The 14,497-nt window shown below is 46.5% G+C and overlaps 1 protein-coding gene across 1 annotated transcript in view; it reads left to right on the top strand.

The window, feature by feature from the left end:
- Positions 1–218: 218 nt before the first annotated feature.
- The window catches only part of WWC1 (WW and C2 domain containing 1), a 73,365-nt gene continuing 59,086 nt past the window's right edge, over positions 219–14,497 (top strand). Inside the window, exon 1 of the mRNA XM_042789938.1 lies at positions 219–712. Within this exon, the coding sequence (XP_042645872.1) occupies positions 594–712 (119 nt within the window). The 5' untranslated portion in view covers positions 219–593. The remainder of the gene's footprint in view (positions 713–14,497) is intronic.

Here is a 14,497-nt window from a genome sequence, read left to right on the forward strand (position 1 = left end):
CGCGCTTGTCCGTGCGAGCGGCAGCACCCCCGGCCCCCCCCGGCCCCCCCCCGGGGGCACCGAGCGACCCCCCGAGCGCCGTCGGCCCCGCCGCCTCCCCCCGCCGGCAGGGGGCGCTCTGCGCGGGGGCGCCGGGGCGGAGCCTGCGGGAAGCGGCGGCACCCCCGGGGCGGGGGCGGGGCGTGGCCGCGCCGAGGGGGCGTGGCCGCGCCGGGCCGGGCCGGGGCGCTGCCGGCGGAGCAGGAAATGGAGGCGTGAGGGGCCGGGCGGGCCGGGCTTGCCGCGCCGCCGGGCTGACCCAGGGCTCGCCCGTCGCCCTCCCCGGGACGCCCCCCGCCCCGCCGCGGCTGCGGGGCCCGGCGCCTCGGCTCCGCCCCCGCCGGCTCCGCGCCCCGCCCCCGCCGCGGGGCCGGCATGTGAAGCTGCCCGGCGGCGGCGGCGGCGGCGGCGGCGCCTCCCTGCGCGGCTGGGCCGGCGCGGCCCCCGCACAGCTCCTCGCTGCCCGCGGGAGGGGAGGCCCGGCCCGGCCCTGCCCCGCGGCCGGCCCCCGCCGCCGAGCGGTGGATGGGGCATCGCGGCCGGCGGTGGGGACGATGCCGCGGAAGGAGCTGCCGCTGCCCGAGGGCTGGGAGGAGGCGCGGGACTACGACGGGAAGGTGTACTACATCGACCACGGCAGCCGCACCACCAGCTGGGTCGACCCCCGCGACAGGTGGGCGGCGGGGCCGGGGCCGGGCGGGGCGGGGCGGGGCGGGGGGGGCCGCTCCGGGGCCCTCGGTCCCGCCTTCCCGGGGGGCAGCCGCGGGCTGAGGCGAGCCTGCCGCCCGCCGGGGCCCCGCCGCGCCTCGGCTTCCAGGCTGCCGGGCCGGTAGCGGCTGCCATCCCTCGGCTGCAGCCTGGCTCCGCTTTGGCTCCGCGGGAGGGCAGGGCAGGGCGGGACGGGCGTCTCGTTACCCGCGGCCCTGGCAGGGCTCCGGGCGCCTGCCCGCTGCTCGGGGGCGAGGGCTGGAGGGAGGCCAGGGAGGTTTTTTGCTGTTCTGCCCTCTCCTCCTCCTCCCCACCTCCTGTCCCCTCTCCAGACATCTTGCGGATCCGCGCCGCACGCCGCCCCGCAGCAGCGTGTAACGCAGCTGGCATCAGCGCTGCCACCTGAACCGCGGGGAGCCCACGCGGTGCGCCCCACGGCAGCAGCGGTGCTCAGGGGAGCAGGGGCCGACCGACACAGTAGGGTGAGAGGTGTCGGCGGGTCGTATCCCTGCATCGTGGCCCACCCCTGCAAGCAGCTCCGTGGCCTTGGCGAGCGTGGTGGTTACGGAGGTCACGGACTTCAGGGTGTGTTTCCGATTGCCCCTGTCTGCCTCCTGCTTGCCAGCAGTCTCCTCCTGCTCCTGCTTGTTCCAAGGAGCTCTTTCCCTAGATCGCTCACTTTGGAAAGTAAGAGAAACGGAAAACGGTCTGCTGTTTGAGACCCAGGTCATTTTTCTAGCAGCACTCTGTCCTAGCATGCTCTAGTTCCATGCTTGAGGCAGTTATGGTAAGCTGGCATACAGCAGCTTGAGCATGCAGAAAGCTCAATGACTGTATTGCGGCCGAGATTGTAAGTTTCTAAATTTCACATTTAATGCTCTGTTAGCTGAAGTTCCCAGGCACACCAACTCAAAAATCCATCCTGATGAGCCTGAAATTCCAGCAGTCTGAATATGCGGTTTGTCGTTGATAGATTTTTATACACCTTCCTCATCTGACAGTGAGTGTTCTCCTTGTGGGGCAGCCGGTGTAATTTGAATTTATTTTCCTTTCTTCCCCTTGCCCCAGCGATCAGTTCATTGAAGGGGCTTCCATTGTTGGTGGGTTGTCAGTAGTTGGCCTTCTTTCCAGTTCTACTTAAATGGTTTTTTTTTTAAGCATGGAAGTGAATGATTGTCCAATTTTACAAGATTCTAAGGAGTGCTCTGCATTCCAGGAATAATCCTTGTGTGTACTGTACACAAATGCAACCTGCTGCAAGCCAGATGCTTGGAACTCATTTTGGGGCTTCTGTTTCAGTAATATGGTTGATAAGGGCTGGCAACACAAGTTGTTTCAAGGTGTGTTTTTTAACCTTGATAAAAGTCAGTACAACCTTAAATTAGGAATGATTTCCTGGCATCTTTATTTTGTTACAGAGAATGAAGACAAGGGAGAAATCGAATAGGCCTAATACTGGCTTACAAAAATTCTCCTATGTCCTTGGTTAGTGATTCAGAAATGACAGAAACAACTAAATGGGTGCCTTATTTATACATGTGTACTGAGCTGTCGTGGAACCATTACCTACTCACCACTGTTAAAGAAGAATATTCAAACACGTACTGATAAGTCATATCACATGACATATTTGTTGTGCACATAGAAATACACCTGAATACACATGGCCCTGGCGAGCTTTGCATCTGAGTCATCTTCCAGTAGTGCTACCAAGAAAACAAGCTCTATTGGACCCTCCCCCTGAAAATCCTCAAGGTTTTGAAGAGTCTGTTGGTCCAACACTAGAACTACTATGTGACACAACACTTACCTGTCAGCGGGGGGACTGTGTGCTTGTATGAGTTGATACCCTGCTTTGACACACAGGAAAGAAGTTTCTCTTTCAACTAATTACCGCTGTCTGTGAAAACCAGCTGATGGAGAATTTCTGATCAGCTCAAGTCATAAGATAACTACTCCCTGCACTATTGAACTTGGATTTGCACACTGATCGTTTAACTTTATTGGTGTATCTTATGTTTAAATATTTGTAAGCCTAGCATTTTACAAGTCATCTTTAAAGCTGCTGCAGCTGAGAGGTTGCTCTGTGTATTCGCTATCGTGCTCTCTGTGTGCTATGTGTGTACATGCTGTCTTTTACCCAGCAACAAGCAATAGATATTGGGAAACATGGCTGTAAAACTGCAAGTCTGAGGGATGTGGAGGAAGATGTATGTGTCAGGGCTCACTCTGAACCCAGGTGCTTGTCAGTGGAACTGTGCCTTTGTAATGCCTGATCAGTTTATTCAGGGAGCAACAGCTGGTAGCTGAAGATAGGATGCACAGGTTTTTAAACCTTCCCTAAGTCTTTCATTGTAGCTTAATTTAGTGGAAATAAACATGAGCAGGGATACCATCTAGCTTCAGGGCATGGGCTTGCCCATTGTTTTTGTGACAACAGTTGGTGTCAGGTTTGTAGTCCTGCTAACTGAGGTTGGTGTAATCGGCTGCCAGGGAAGCAGGCCTGGCTGTGGGCACACAGGGGGGTGTCGGCAGCAGGGAAGGGGGACAGGGGGTCTGAGGTGGGACCTCAGCTGGCCTTGGACTGTATGAAGCCAAAAGCTGGGCTGGTATTTTTCCAGCTCTCGTGTAACACATGACACCAGTCCTGCAGATGGGCTGTTGGAAAGAGGGGCCACTGGACTTTGCCGGTAGGAAGTCACTGGCACCTGGTGGCATCTCACTCTCCTGTAGAGCAGACTTGAGTGATGCTCAGACACCTGAAATCTTGATTGAAGCAACTGCATGTCAGGGCACTTTTACCTCGTAGCTTTTCAGGGTATTCTAGACTTCAAGACAGTCCTGGGAAACCTGTGGATGTTAGAGCATTTCAGAAAATCATCTAAGGTTAAATAATCTGATAAAGTTTGAGACCTAATTGTTACTATACCTGTGGTATGGTGTAACAGAAAAGAATCAAGGTACCTTCTAGGCAAGAATTTCAGATTAAAAAGCCATAAGGCAGTTCTAGTGACCAAGTGGGGAAAAAAAAAGCCAACCCTACAACATTTTCCCTTGTGTAAAAGGAAGCTCACATAGCTGACTTTCTTGTGGATTTGTTTGAAATTAGGTAATTCAGGACTTGGATACAGTGTCATGAGAAATCACACCTCACTGAGCTAGGGGAAGAAATTTGCCATTCCTAGTTTCAAAAACAGGCATGAACTTTCAGGTATGTACCAGTACATACCAATTGGTAAAACATGCCAGAGAGTTGTCCTAGTTGCTTTCTTAACACAGAGGGTGCATCTGCACTGTCAGCTGCTGTGCTGATGACCAGACAGAAAATAAGAACGGTGTCTCAAAATGTTATCACCAGCTGCTGCCTGTTCAACATCAGTGTGAATTAGGAATTGCATCAGCGGAGTGCCTGGGGTGAGATTTCTGCCTTCATCAGACACGAGGGTTAGAGGTGGGTATCTGGGTTCCAGTGGGTGTGCTGTCCTTGGGTTCTTTCCACTGGGTTTAGGGGAACCTCTGCTCTCCCTCAAACTGTATTGGAAGAGGATAGGGTTTTTGTCACTTCACCTTGCCTATCAACCTAGGAGTTTCCTGATTGCACTGAGGATTTGGAGATGCCTGCTCCTACTCTCCAATATCTGTGGTGGTGTAAATAGTTTTTTATAGGTTATTTTAGATGGCACTGACTGAACTTAGCATTTTACCCCAATCACTGGACTCCTGTTGAGAGTGAAAGCTAGTGAAATAGGAGCACTTCTAGCTTAAGTTTGGTGGCGCTACTAAACAGCAGCACATGCTTTCAGTTTTGGGAGGCAGCAGTGTCTCAGTTGATGGCCCTTCATTTCTTCAAGGCTCTTATTGACGTATAGGGTTGGAGACATTTATTGAACGAAAGCCCAGATTCTGTAGTTGCTCCCTGAAATCCCTGCCTACTTCATATGAAGGTTTTTTCAGTCTGAACCTCCAAAGAAGAGCTTTTCTAAAGAGAATTAGGGAAGAGATTTGCAGAGGTTCAGGGCCAGTATGTGCCAATATATGTGTTGTCACATGTGGAAGACACTGCACTTAAAATAGTTAGGGCCACCTATTTCCTCAGGAATATTCAGGTTTGCTGAGCCTGAGGATCTTACTGAAGAAAAGCTAGGCATGTCATACAGAAAGCACGATGATCTAACCATTTCTCTAGGTCTGCCTTCTAGGCTTCATGTGAAATACTTCAGGGTATTTTGTCTCCTCTGCATTGTTCTGATCTTGAAGCTTTTCATCCCCAGTCTGCTCTGCATGCTTGGTCTTGAAACTTGTGTATTAAAAATTCAGAAATGTGAGCATCATGCTAAAATTTCATATATAACTATCCACTACTTGGATTATTTGCCTATAGCATAACTATAATCATTGGAATAAAGCTAAATATAGCTAACTTTAAATGTGGGAGTTCTCCAAAATAAAAGCGCTAGAAGAAGGGAGGGTAGTGAAAACAGCGAGAATAAAGGGAGCTGTGCTTTTCTGTAGATGAAAATCAGTAAATGTTAGAAGAAGAGAGAGAAATTTCAAAGATGGAGCATTTCTCTTACCTAGGTTTTTCTTTCATCACAGGCAGCAGTGTAGGTCATGCAGCTGAAGGCTGCTAGTTTGATGCCTGCTGTTGCCTTTCTTTACTGATAGCTAGCCAAACACCCTGTTATATGTATGTGAATTTTATACTTTCTCCTGCTTACATTCCCAAAAATATCTGATTATTTTATAAAGAACAGGCAGTTCAATGTGTGCCCACAGAAGCTGTTGATAACCATTTTCTGTGAGTACAGGAGTGAGTGACAGAAATGCAGTCTTCATAGTCATCTAGTCATCTGCTATCTCTGGGAACAGGTGTCTTAATGTGTAGGATTTGTGCTGTTCTTATTTTTTTTTTTCCACAGTAAATGAAAATTAATTGGTTTATATAAGTGCTAATATATAGGGAGACAAGGACAGCAAGTGAGATTATTGTGATGCTTGAATTTTTTTTTAATTTACTACTATCAAGAGTCTTCCAAGATGAATTAATGCAGGCTGCACCTGTAATTGGAAAAAGTGGAATGGAGCTGAAATCAATCAGACCTCTTCAGTTAGGAAAAATGAAACTTTATTGTTGGTTGGATTTTTTTTTTTTTCTCTGAGACTCCCCAGACAAACCCTGTGTTAGGATGTATTGATTGCTTTGGAGACTGCAAGGACTGCATTCAGTCAGTGTGCTTTCTCCCTTCTGTAAACTCACTTCAAACCGGGGAGGGTAGCTGGAAACAACAGGTACGGTGCCTTTTAACAAGGGCATCATTGCTAAAGGTGTGGTACGCACATGTGTGTAGTGACAGAGGATGTCGGCAGTGACTTTAGAACTACTAAAAGCATTATTTTATCTTCCCTATGGAACATGGAAAAAAAAAAAATGAAAAATGTGAAGCTTTGTTCAGTTCAGCAGCTTTTTAATGCAACTTGGGGAATTCTGAGACTCAAAAGATCAGAATTGCTTTTGAGGAAATCTCTGTAAATCACACTGTTTAGAAATATGTAGGTTGAGCTTCATCTTCTGCTCTGGCAAGGTCGTCTTGCTCACAAGATCAGTCCTTTAATTTTGCCTCAAAGACTGATGGCTTGTGAAGTTAGTGATGCTGTCACAGACTGGAAACTTACTTGGCAAGGGGATCAACAATTTCATCCCTATGTAGGTCATCTGTTTTCATATCGAAGTAGTTATCTTGATCTTCATCCAGTGGACTGGCAGAAAATTGGCTGGTAAATCCCAGCAGATGTGGGTATGGCAGGTAAGAGGTGGCTGCTCCGTTGGTCACTCGGGGCGGGTGCTCAGTGGTGTTGCCGATGGGGCACCTTAAGCTGCTGCTGCTGCCACAGTAAAATTTTGTATTGGTGCAGGGAGTGAGCTCCAGAAGCTGGTCTGGCTGAAAGATGTTATTTTACTGTCTGGGTTTATTTTACAGAAACAGTTGATCCAGGTTGTGTATGTTTGTGCAGAAACTTGTGCTGGCATAGCTGGGGCTGAGCAGGAGGCTAGGAGGTGTGGGAGTGGGGCTGGCTCTGGTGGCAACCCAGGAATGCTGCTGAGGGTGCACCTGTGAAACTGTCCCCAGGCACTTGACGTGGTCAGGCTCTCTGCCAGCCCAACTGAGGAGGTGTTCCCAGAGCTGGAGGTGTTGAGCTTTTTTTTTTTTTCTGACTGAGTTTTACAGGGAGAGTGGATTTTCACTTGCTGGAGCCCAGGTGAAACCATCAGAGAGGTAGAGCCTCTCCTAAAGGTGTAATTTGCACTGGTGTATTCATAGCTAGCACAGTTATGGGAAGATGAGTTTGCAGCAAACTTCCATGTCTGAATCTGATATAAATTCCTCTAGCTTGCACCAAAAAAATTATTGGAAGACTTGTCCAAAAAAGTTTAATGAAATAACTTGTACATAAAGAAGTGATGTGTGCGAGGTGACTGAGGGTCGTCCTGTCACTGGCCTGCCATACTGCCTTTTCAGACTGGGCTCTTCTCTCACTGGAGGAACCTATTAGTAAACGATTGATTCATATTCTGTGATCCTGAAGGTGACTGCACACTGCCAGGGCTGGCCTTGCACTCTGCTCAGCATGCCGAGGAGCGTCACCGCCCCACAACGCGTTCCTGCATGCGTTATGGAGTCTCTGCTGATCTCGCTGTCTGCCAGGATTTAAATGTTCTGGGCTTGAGCTGACAGTTGTGTCAAGTATGGGAGAACTTCAAGTCTTTCTCAAAGGGGAGAGCTCATACGGCTGACTTGGGAAGGCCTTGCTGGTGTTCTCCCTGTGCAGGGGCTGGCTGCCTGAACCCAGTGGCCTTTAGTGCCCCACCAGCAGGGCAAGTGTTAGCTGAAAATGTACATGAAAAAATGGGGGTGGCAGCAGCTAGGCAAAGCCAGGTAGAGGTATGTAGACTAGTGCTGCTATACACACATATGAGAGCTATGTAGATTGACCACTTCCTTGGAGAGAAGTACTTTTTTGTGCTGGCTGGTTGCCATTCATGAGATCTCTGTAGTAAGGTTGCATGCTTTGCTTGTGGTAATGAAGACTTAGCTTCAGCTGCTCAAATAGAACCCAGAGTTCTTGTTCACGGAGCCTAAGGTTACTGTTCTCCCCTCCCTTTTAAGCTACATGCATAGATAATTGGCTGAACAAACAACAGACAAAACTGCTCCCAATAGAATAATAACTGCTTTTCACTGCCACTCATCCAGTCAAGTGACATCTGGAAGACTCTCTGGATAGTCACAGGAGGTTTGGTGTGTAACAGGAAGATGCAAAGAAGCCAAATCCTGCAGCTGTCAGTGTTCTCTGTTTTTTCATGCTTTTGGATGGGTTCTGCTGGCTTGGTTTGTTAGCTGTTTATACTGGTACTTACAGCTTCTACCCCAGCCACGATGTTCTGCAACATAAGTGCCCAACACATTTAAAAAGCAGATGAATTGCTTTCTCAATCTTATAGAGGTGCTGTGGGGATTAATTAGTTCTGACAAAGTGCTTTCTGGCTGGGACGTCAAGCTGATGTTTCAGGACTAATGGTATTGTTCAGTGAAACTATTTAGTTCTCCTCAAATGCCTAATCACTGTTTTAGAAGAATTTACTCTGTGGAGGAAAGCTTTATTGATTTAAAGCACGCAATAAACAGTATTGATTTGCAAGAGGCAGTCATTCATATCTGCTCTATGCAGAGTTGAGATGTATGGTGGTCACATAACTGTTCTGAACTAAAATGTAAGTGAAACTATTGCTTAAATGACCCTGCAAAAACTTGCAAATTTCTCATGTGACACACAACTGCCTTAATAGCCTTGTACTCAGAACAAGGGCAGTCCTCTGCTGAGGAGAGGGCTCTCTGCTATTTCATCCCTCACAACCCTACCACAGGGAGGATGGCCTGCAGAGGAACAGCGGTGGCCAAAATACTCATCTGGACCCTTAGAGCAGCACAGGAAAACTCAGGTAGCCCTGGAACTCCTCTGTAAATCTGTGCTGTGGATAAATTTGCAGCTATTTTTGCTTGTGCCAGGCGCAACTTTTGATAACATGTGGCATCTGAACCTCTGCAGCTGCTAGAAGATGTGCTGGTGGCCCAGCTGCACAGGCTGTCCCCTTGCTCGTGCAGCCTCCAAGCCATACAGTGCAGGAATCCTGTGGGACATCCCTGGAGGAGCTCAGGCAGGTTGGCGTCATGGGTTGGCGGGAGCAATCTTTTGGTCTGTGGCACCTAACCCCTGAGTGAATGGGAAGAGTCATTTCACCAAGAACTTCATCCTGGACACTTGAATTTCTCGTAGTTGGACTGTTTGAAAGATTGAGTATGTATTTGAGCTGCTTATCCAAGTTATCTCAAAGGGAATTTGGGTGGGGATGATAATGGAAGGTATTTGACTGTCACATGTGATGCAGCTCTGCAAATTATCCAGTCTGTTTCCTGTGAAGTATCTTGGGTTGGTGGCCTGTCTTGGGCGGTGCTGGGTGTCAGCTGATCCAGGCTACAGAGATGCTTGTAGTAACCCCTTTGGGAGGGGGAGTTTATCATACTCGTTTGGCAGAACTGGCATGCTCTCCAGGTGCTGAAACAAGGGAGGAGGTGTGGGTGGGAGCGGGGAAGCAGGCAGCACCCCAGGAACTGGCAGGGACTGGGCAGTCAGCTGAGGGTGGGCTCCTCACTGTCGCACTGCAGTCCTGCCCCGGGTGTTTCATGGTGCTCAAAAGGCGAAACCGCTGCTTTCCCTGAGCAGGGAAATCTTCGGCCTGTCTGCTGCCTGCTCCATAGGTCTCCTGTGGTTCACGGGAATTTATTGGGCTGTCTGAGGTAGCACGTGCATGCTGAGCTTCTGCATCTTACGCCACGGATCCAGGAGATGTGACAGTTCTACTGCAACAGTGCACGCAGGGTAGGGTCCACGCTCAGTTAGTGATGCTGCTCTAGTTTTTAACAGCTGTTAGATTGTTGCAATGCTCTTGAGACAGGCTTCTGCTGTTCAGACCCGGCCTCTGTTCAGAATGGTGCCACTTCTGTTCCTCAGCATCTAGTGTGACTTTGGTTCAGTCTTCTGGTTGCTGCTTAGGACTTTTGCTGTTTTGATGGGAAGGGAGGGGCTCAGCTTTGCTCTCTGTTTTGGATTTTTCCAGATGCTCCCTGTGACTAGTAGAGTGATACTAATGATGCAGCTTCACTGACGGCTGTTTCTCTAAATGAATTCCTATATAACAGGGAAGGAAACTTTTCTCAGGGGAGAACTTGGTATGAAAATGAAGTATTTTTATGATAAAATGGTAAGGCTTATCTAAATTAGGATGACCTGGACTGTATATAGTGTTCCAGATGAGCTTTTCATATTGAATTGTGGGTTTTGGTTTTGTTTTTTTAAATCCTTAACATGAAAAACATTTTTGTATTGCAGAATTTTCGCATGGTTAAACTTGAAATCAAATCAACACTTTGAACAGTTTTTTGTTGGAGTATGTATGTGGTGATGCTTGGGTGTATTTGATTAGTGGTGTGTGTTAACCCTGCAAAGAATAAGGAGGTTAAACTCTTCTGTTCAGTATGTTACTCAACATTTCTCAACATCTGATCTCACTCCCACTTCAGTTGTCAGTTCACCCACTTGTTTAGATTTTTCTGAAATTCCTTGAAGTTCGCTCCATCCAGCTAACCTAAATAGCCTGTCAGCCAGCAAGGCAGTAAGCCAGACTTGCAATTTGTCTTTTCTTATGTCACTAGTACGTATTTTACACTGCAGGATCTAAGCATCAAAATTAAACAATTTGTTGCGTTGGTGGGACATTATTTAATTCTTATGTGGACCACATACATAGAAGGCTTTAGGCTGTTCAGCAGCTGGTTCTCAAAAAGTAAATTTTTCAATATTCTAGACATAGGCATGTTTGTCTGGTAGAGATCTGCTTTCAGTCTTCAGTGAGTGTTATTGTCTTATTTTAACTTATATATACAGGAAAGTGAAATGTCATGGCTGCTACCATGTCCCATGGCTTTCTGTGGCACCAGAGTTTCACAAGATATCTTACACTTCCTAACTTTCCCACTTTTTGCTTTTTAAATTCGAATGTAGAAGCTTCCAGGTTTAACTTAAATCCAGTCCGTCAAATATCAGTGTGATAACTGTATTTTTATATAGATACCTGTATTTCTATATTATTCTGAATAAAGGCAGATATATTGTCATATGTCATCTGTTAATTAGTCATAGACTAATGTATGACACTGCTACATTCTCATGTGACTGGCTCACTAGTATTCCAGTTTAGAAGGTATCTGCCATCATGGTCTTTGCTTGATGCTAAGGGAAGCATAATCTGAATGTAAATACTTTCTTAAAGCACATGTTATTTCCTTGCCTGATCTCTTATACTCCTTGGGCACTACTCCTCATTTCCTTTTTAAGATTTCTTTTTAGAAGAATGTGTGGGTAGAAAGGGAGGGGTGTGTGGCTGAAGAACCTGATTTGGTCATTTGCAAAAGGGTTGCATGGATAAAAATCTCGGTTTGCAAAGACAAATTTGCAACTGAACTGGTCACACAGAGTCCTCCACTCAGGCTTGTTTTCACACATCCTTTGTAAATGCCACTCTTATCTCTAAAGCAAATGTTCTGTGTTGAATTTTCTCATCTTTATTCTCTATTTGTCCAGCAGTCTCTAGCTAATACCCCATAGTGCTTCCTGGTTTATTTTCTATCTGCTTCCCAGACCAAGGATCTTGCAGGTTTGGATGGTAGTTCTGACAAGTTGTGTTGCATCTTCAGTAACTTAAATGGGCTGGTGGTCCTTTCTAGGGCGGTCAGTGTAGGTTTTGAGTCGGGTGCCGTGGTGGTTCTTCCTTCCCATCGGGAAAAGATCCCTCGATTATTGGAGGAAGATGTGACTGCAGCTAAACATGCCACAGTTCACAGCCTGGGTTAGATGTGTGGACAGGCCGTGACTATTTGGAGGTTGGAGGACTTGGTCTTGTGTCGGGCCATGTCCCACCGTGTCTCCGTGGCTGCTGCCAGAGCCCTTGTGCTCTCTACTGCAAGGCAGCAAGATGACTGCTCCTGTTTTCTGAACAGAGCCAAGTGACACCAGGTCCTTGGAAGAGGAAGGCAGCTGGTGCAGTTTACTCCTCGGTGTTTAGGGTTTTGCTGTGTAGTAAGAAAAATGTGAACACTCCAATTGGTAATTCACACCTGTAATTGTTCTGCTTGGAAATCTACTTGTGCCACTTGCTTCTGATGGAGTGCTGCATGTTGGTAAGTGTTTCTTCACAATCAGATTTATTACAGAATAGATTTGCAGTGAAATAAACTAAATAATTTTAACAATGACCTTTAAAGGCATTATTGTTTGAATTAGTTACCTGGAGTAGTTGGACAGATGTATGGCAGCACCCCTCTGAATGACAGTGATGCTCCTTACCAAATATATTGTTGAAGACAGGCTGAAGTGCTGATTTGATCCAGCAGCTTCGTGACCAGCCTAGATACCTGACGAAAGGTGTAGGGTGTAATGGAGTTATGTCAGTATGAATTAAGGATTTTACAATAAGAGTTTTATTATTTATGTTGCTTCCTAGATGCTTATGGAGGGTTTACTTCCCCTTAGCTAGTGTCTCTGCAGTCAGAGGCAAGCTGTTGACCTGTCATTTCATGCCTTTGTGTTCCCAGCTCTGATGCTCAGAGCACTCCCTTTTTCGAGTGATTGTTGCTTCTACTTTCTCTCTCACAAGCTGTATATTACTGCTGTTTAGTTTTCTTATGGCCATGCTTGCAGAGTATTTAAAGCCTTTCATAAAGTAAGCATTTTGCCTGATGAGAGGAGGAGGTTTACAGAGTTTTTTAAAAAGGCAAGAAATACTGTAGATAATAGATTCCAAAAATGCAAATTTGTTTAAGCGACTCCTTAAAAAGAAGGGAGGGAGGAAGGAATTGAAGATTAAAACCTGTGTTTATATACATGTAGAAGCTGGAGGCAAAGCAATCCATTCATAAATATACAATAGGATTTATGTCATGGTGAGAAGTGCTACATGCATATTCATGTGTAATTTGCAAATCCTTTAGCGATTAAGTACTTTACTCCAAAGTCTAGAACTAAATAACCTTCTTGTTGAAATGAGATGTCCAAAGGCTCTAATGCTTCTCCAGTGGAGGGGAAAGGCTGGTTGGTATAATAGATCTGATACTCTAATTTTCACTCTAAGATTTTTAGTGTGCTTTGAGCATTATTTTATTAGGATAATCACTAAGTCTTGAACAAAGCACGTGAACCAGAGACTTGCAAGAAATATTTTAAAGCTTATTATGCTAAGAAAAGCAAATAGACTTGGAAACTTGTTAGGATGTTTTTCTCAACTGATTTTAATGTCAAATACCTTTGTCTAAACTTTCATATCCTGTAGGTAAGGAAGGAGGCAGACTAGTAACAAAGCTTGGAGTGCTGATGTCTGAAAGAAGTAGCCTTTGTACAAGTGAAGTGAATTGCCTTTAAATGATGTTGCCTCGGTTCTTCATATAACACAAAAAAAAATAATATGAATGCACTTTTGCTGATGCTTTTTGTTTTCAAAAGCTTTAAAGTATTATAGACACAGAATACAGCTTCCAACATCATGAGCAGGGAGTAATACTGCTATAGAATAACTGTTTCCTGCAACTTGGGTTGTTATGGGTGGTGCGTGCTCTATGACAGTGCGGTTTCTGGGTAAGGTGGGGTGATATGACTGGTTTATCTTGCCCTCAGTCGTTGGACTAAATGATCCTCTTCAAATGGGACAGCAACTGACAGGCATCCTGCTGAAAAAATAGTTAGCATATGCCTCTAATACTACTGTGATAAGATAAGGTTGGGACTTACCATAGGATTGTGTTATATGCTCCATGCCTGCCCTCGCCTTCCTCGGGATGCTTTCGCAGCTGGAAGCAGCAGCTCGGTGTCCTCTGGATTCACCAGCTGCTTTGCCTGTGGAGCAGACTGGTGGCCAGGTCGTGCTGGACTTCTGTGATGGCAGATGCTTCTGTATTGCTGTGGTCAGTTACTGAAGAACCATTTTTTTTTTTTTTTTTCTATTAAAGTTCTGCTCAGTTCCTAAAACTGAACCTAAGCATGTTCAGTTACATCAACCTAAATTCTGTGTTGATCCTTTGGGAAAGTTGTTTATTCTTGTATCTGGACCATCACAAAATAAGCAGTGTTGCTTTCTGCGCTCTCTCCTGATGTTCCTGATGGCTCATTTTGGAACTGTTCCTTTTTGTAGCTTTATGAGCTCTTTCTCCTTTGTGCATCAGTGTTGTGTTGGGAAGAATATTAATTGCATCCTTGCTGGATGGGAAAAGCCAGCAAAGTTCTCGTGTTCTTTGCTCTCCACTGAGGTTAGTCCCTCTTTGAAAGTTGTGTTGTCTGATTTAGCTTTCCTGCTTCTGTTTTGTAACAGCCTGCTTCTGGGATGCTTTGATTCAACTGAACAAGAGAACAGGGCAATGCACTCAATTCACTAAGGACTATATATGCATCTCTCTGTCTGGCACAGGTGTAACAAATTGCCCTTTTAGTCCTGTTTACTTGTTTTTCTCATTTGGTCACAGGTAGGTTCTGCCCCTTGGTGATCAGAGAAGAGCCCTGGATTCCCTGTTTCTGTCTTGTGATCAGGGAGGCGTGTAGCAGAGGTGATGTCCCTTTGGTGCTCAGGGGCTGTGCTATACAGAGCTGT

The sequence above is a fragment of the Tyto alba genome, unplaced genomic scaffold (genome assembly GCF_018691265.1).
Source record: "Tyto alba isolate M040663 unplaced genomic scaffold, T.alba_DEE_v4.0 Super-Scaffold_17, whole genome shotgun sequence".
In the NCBI taxonomy this organism is placed as follows: Eukaryota; Metazoa; Chordata; class Aves; order Strigiformes; family Tytonidae; genus Tyto; species Tyto alba.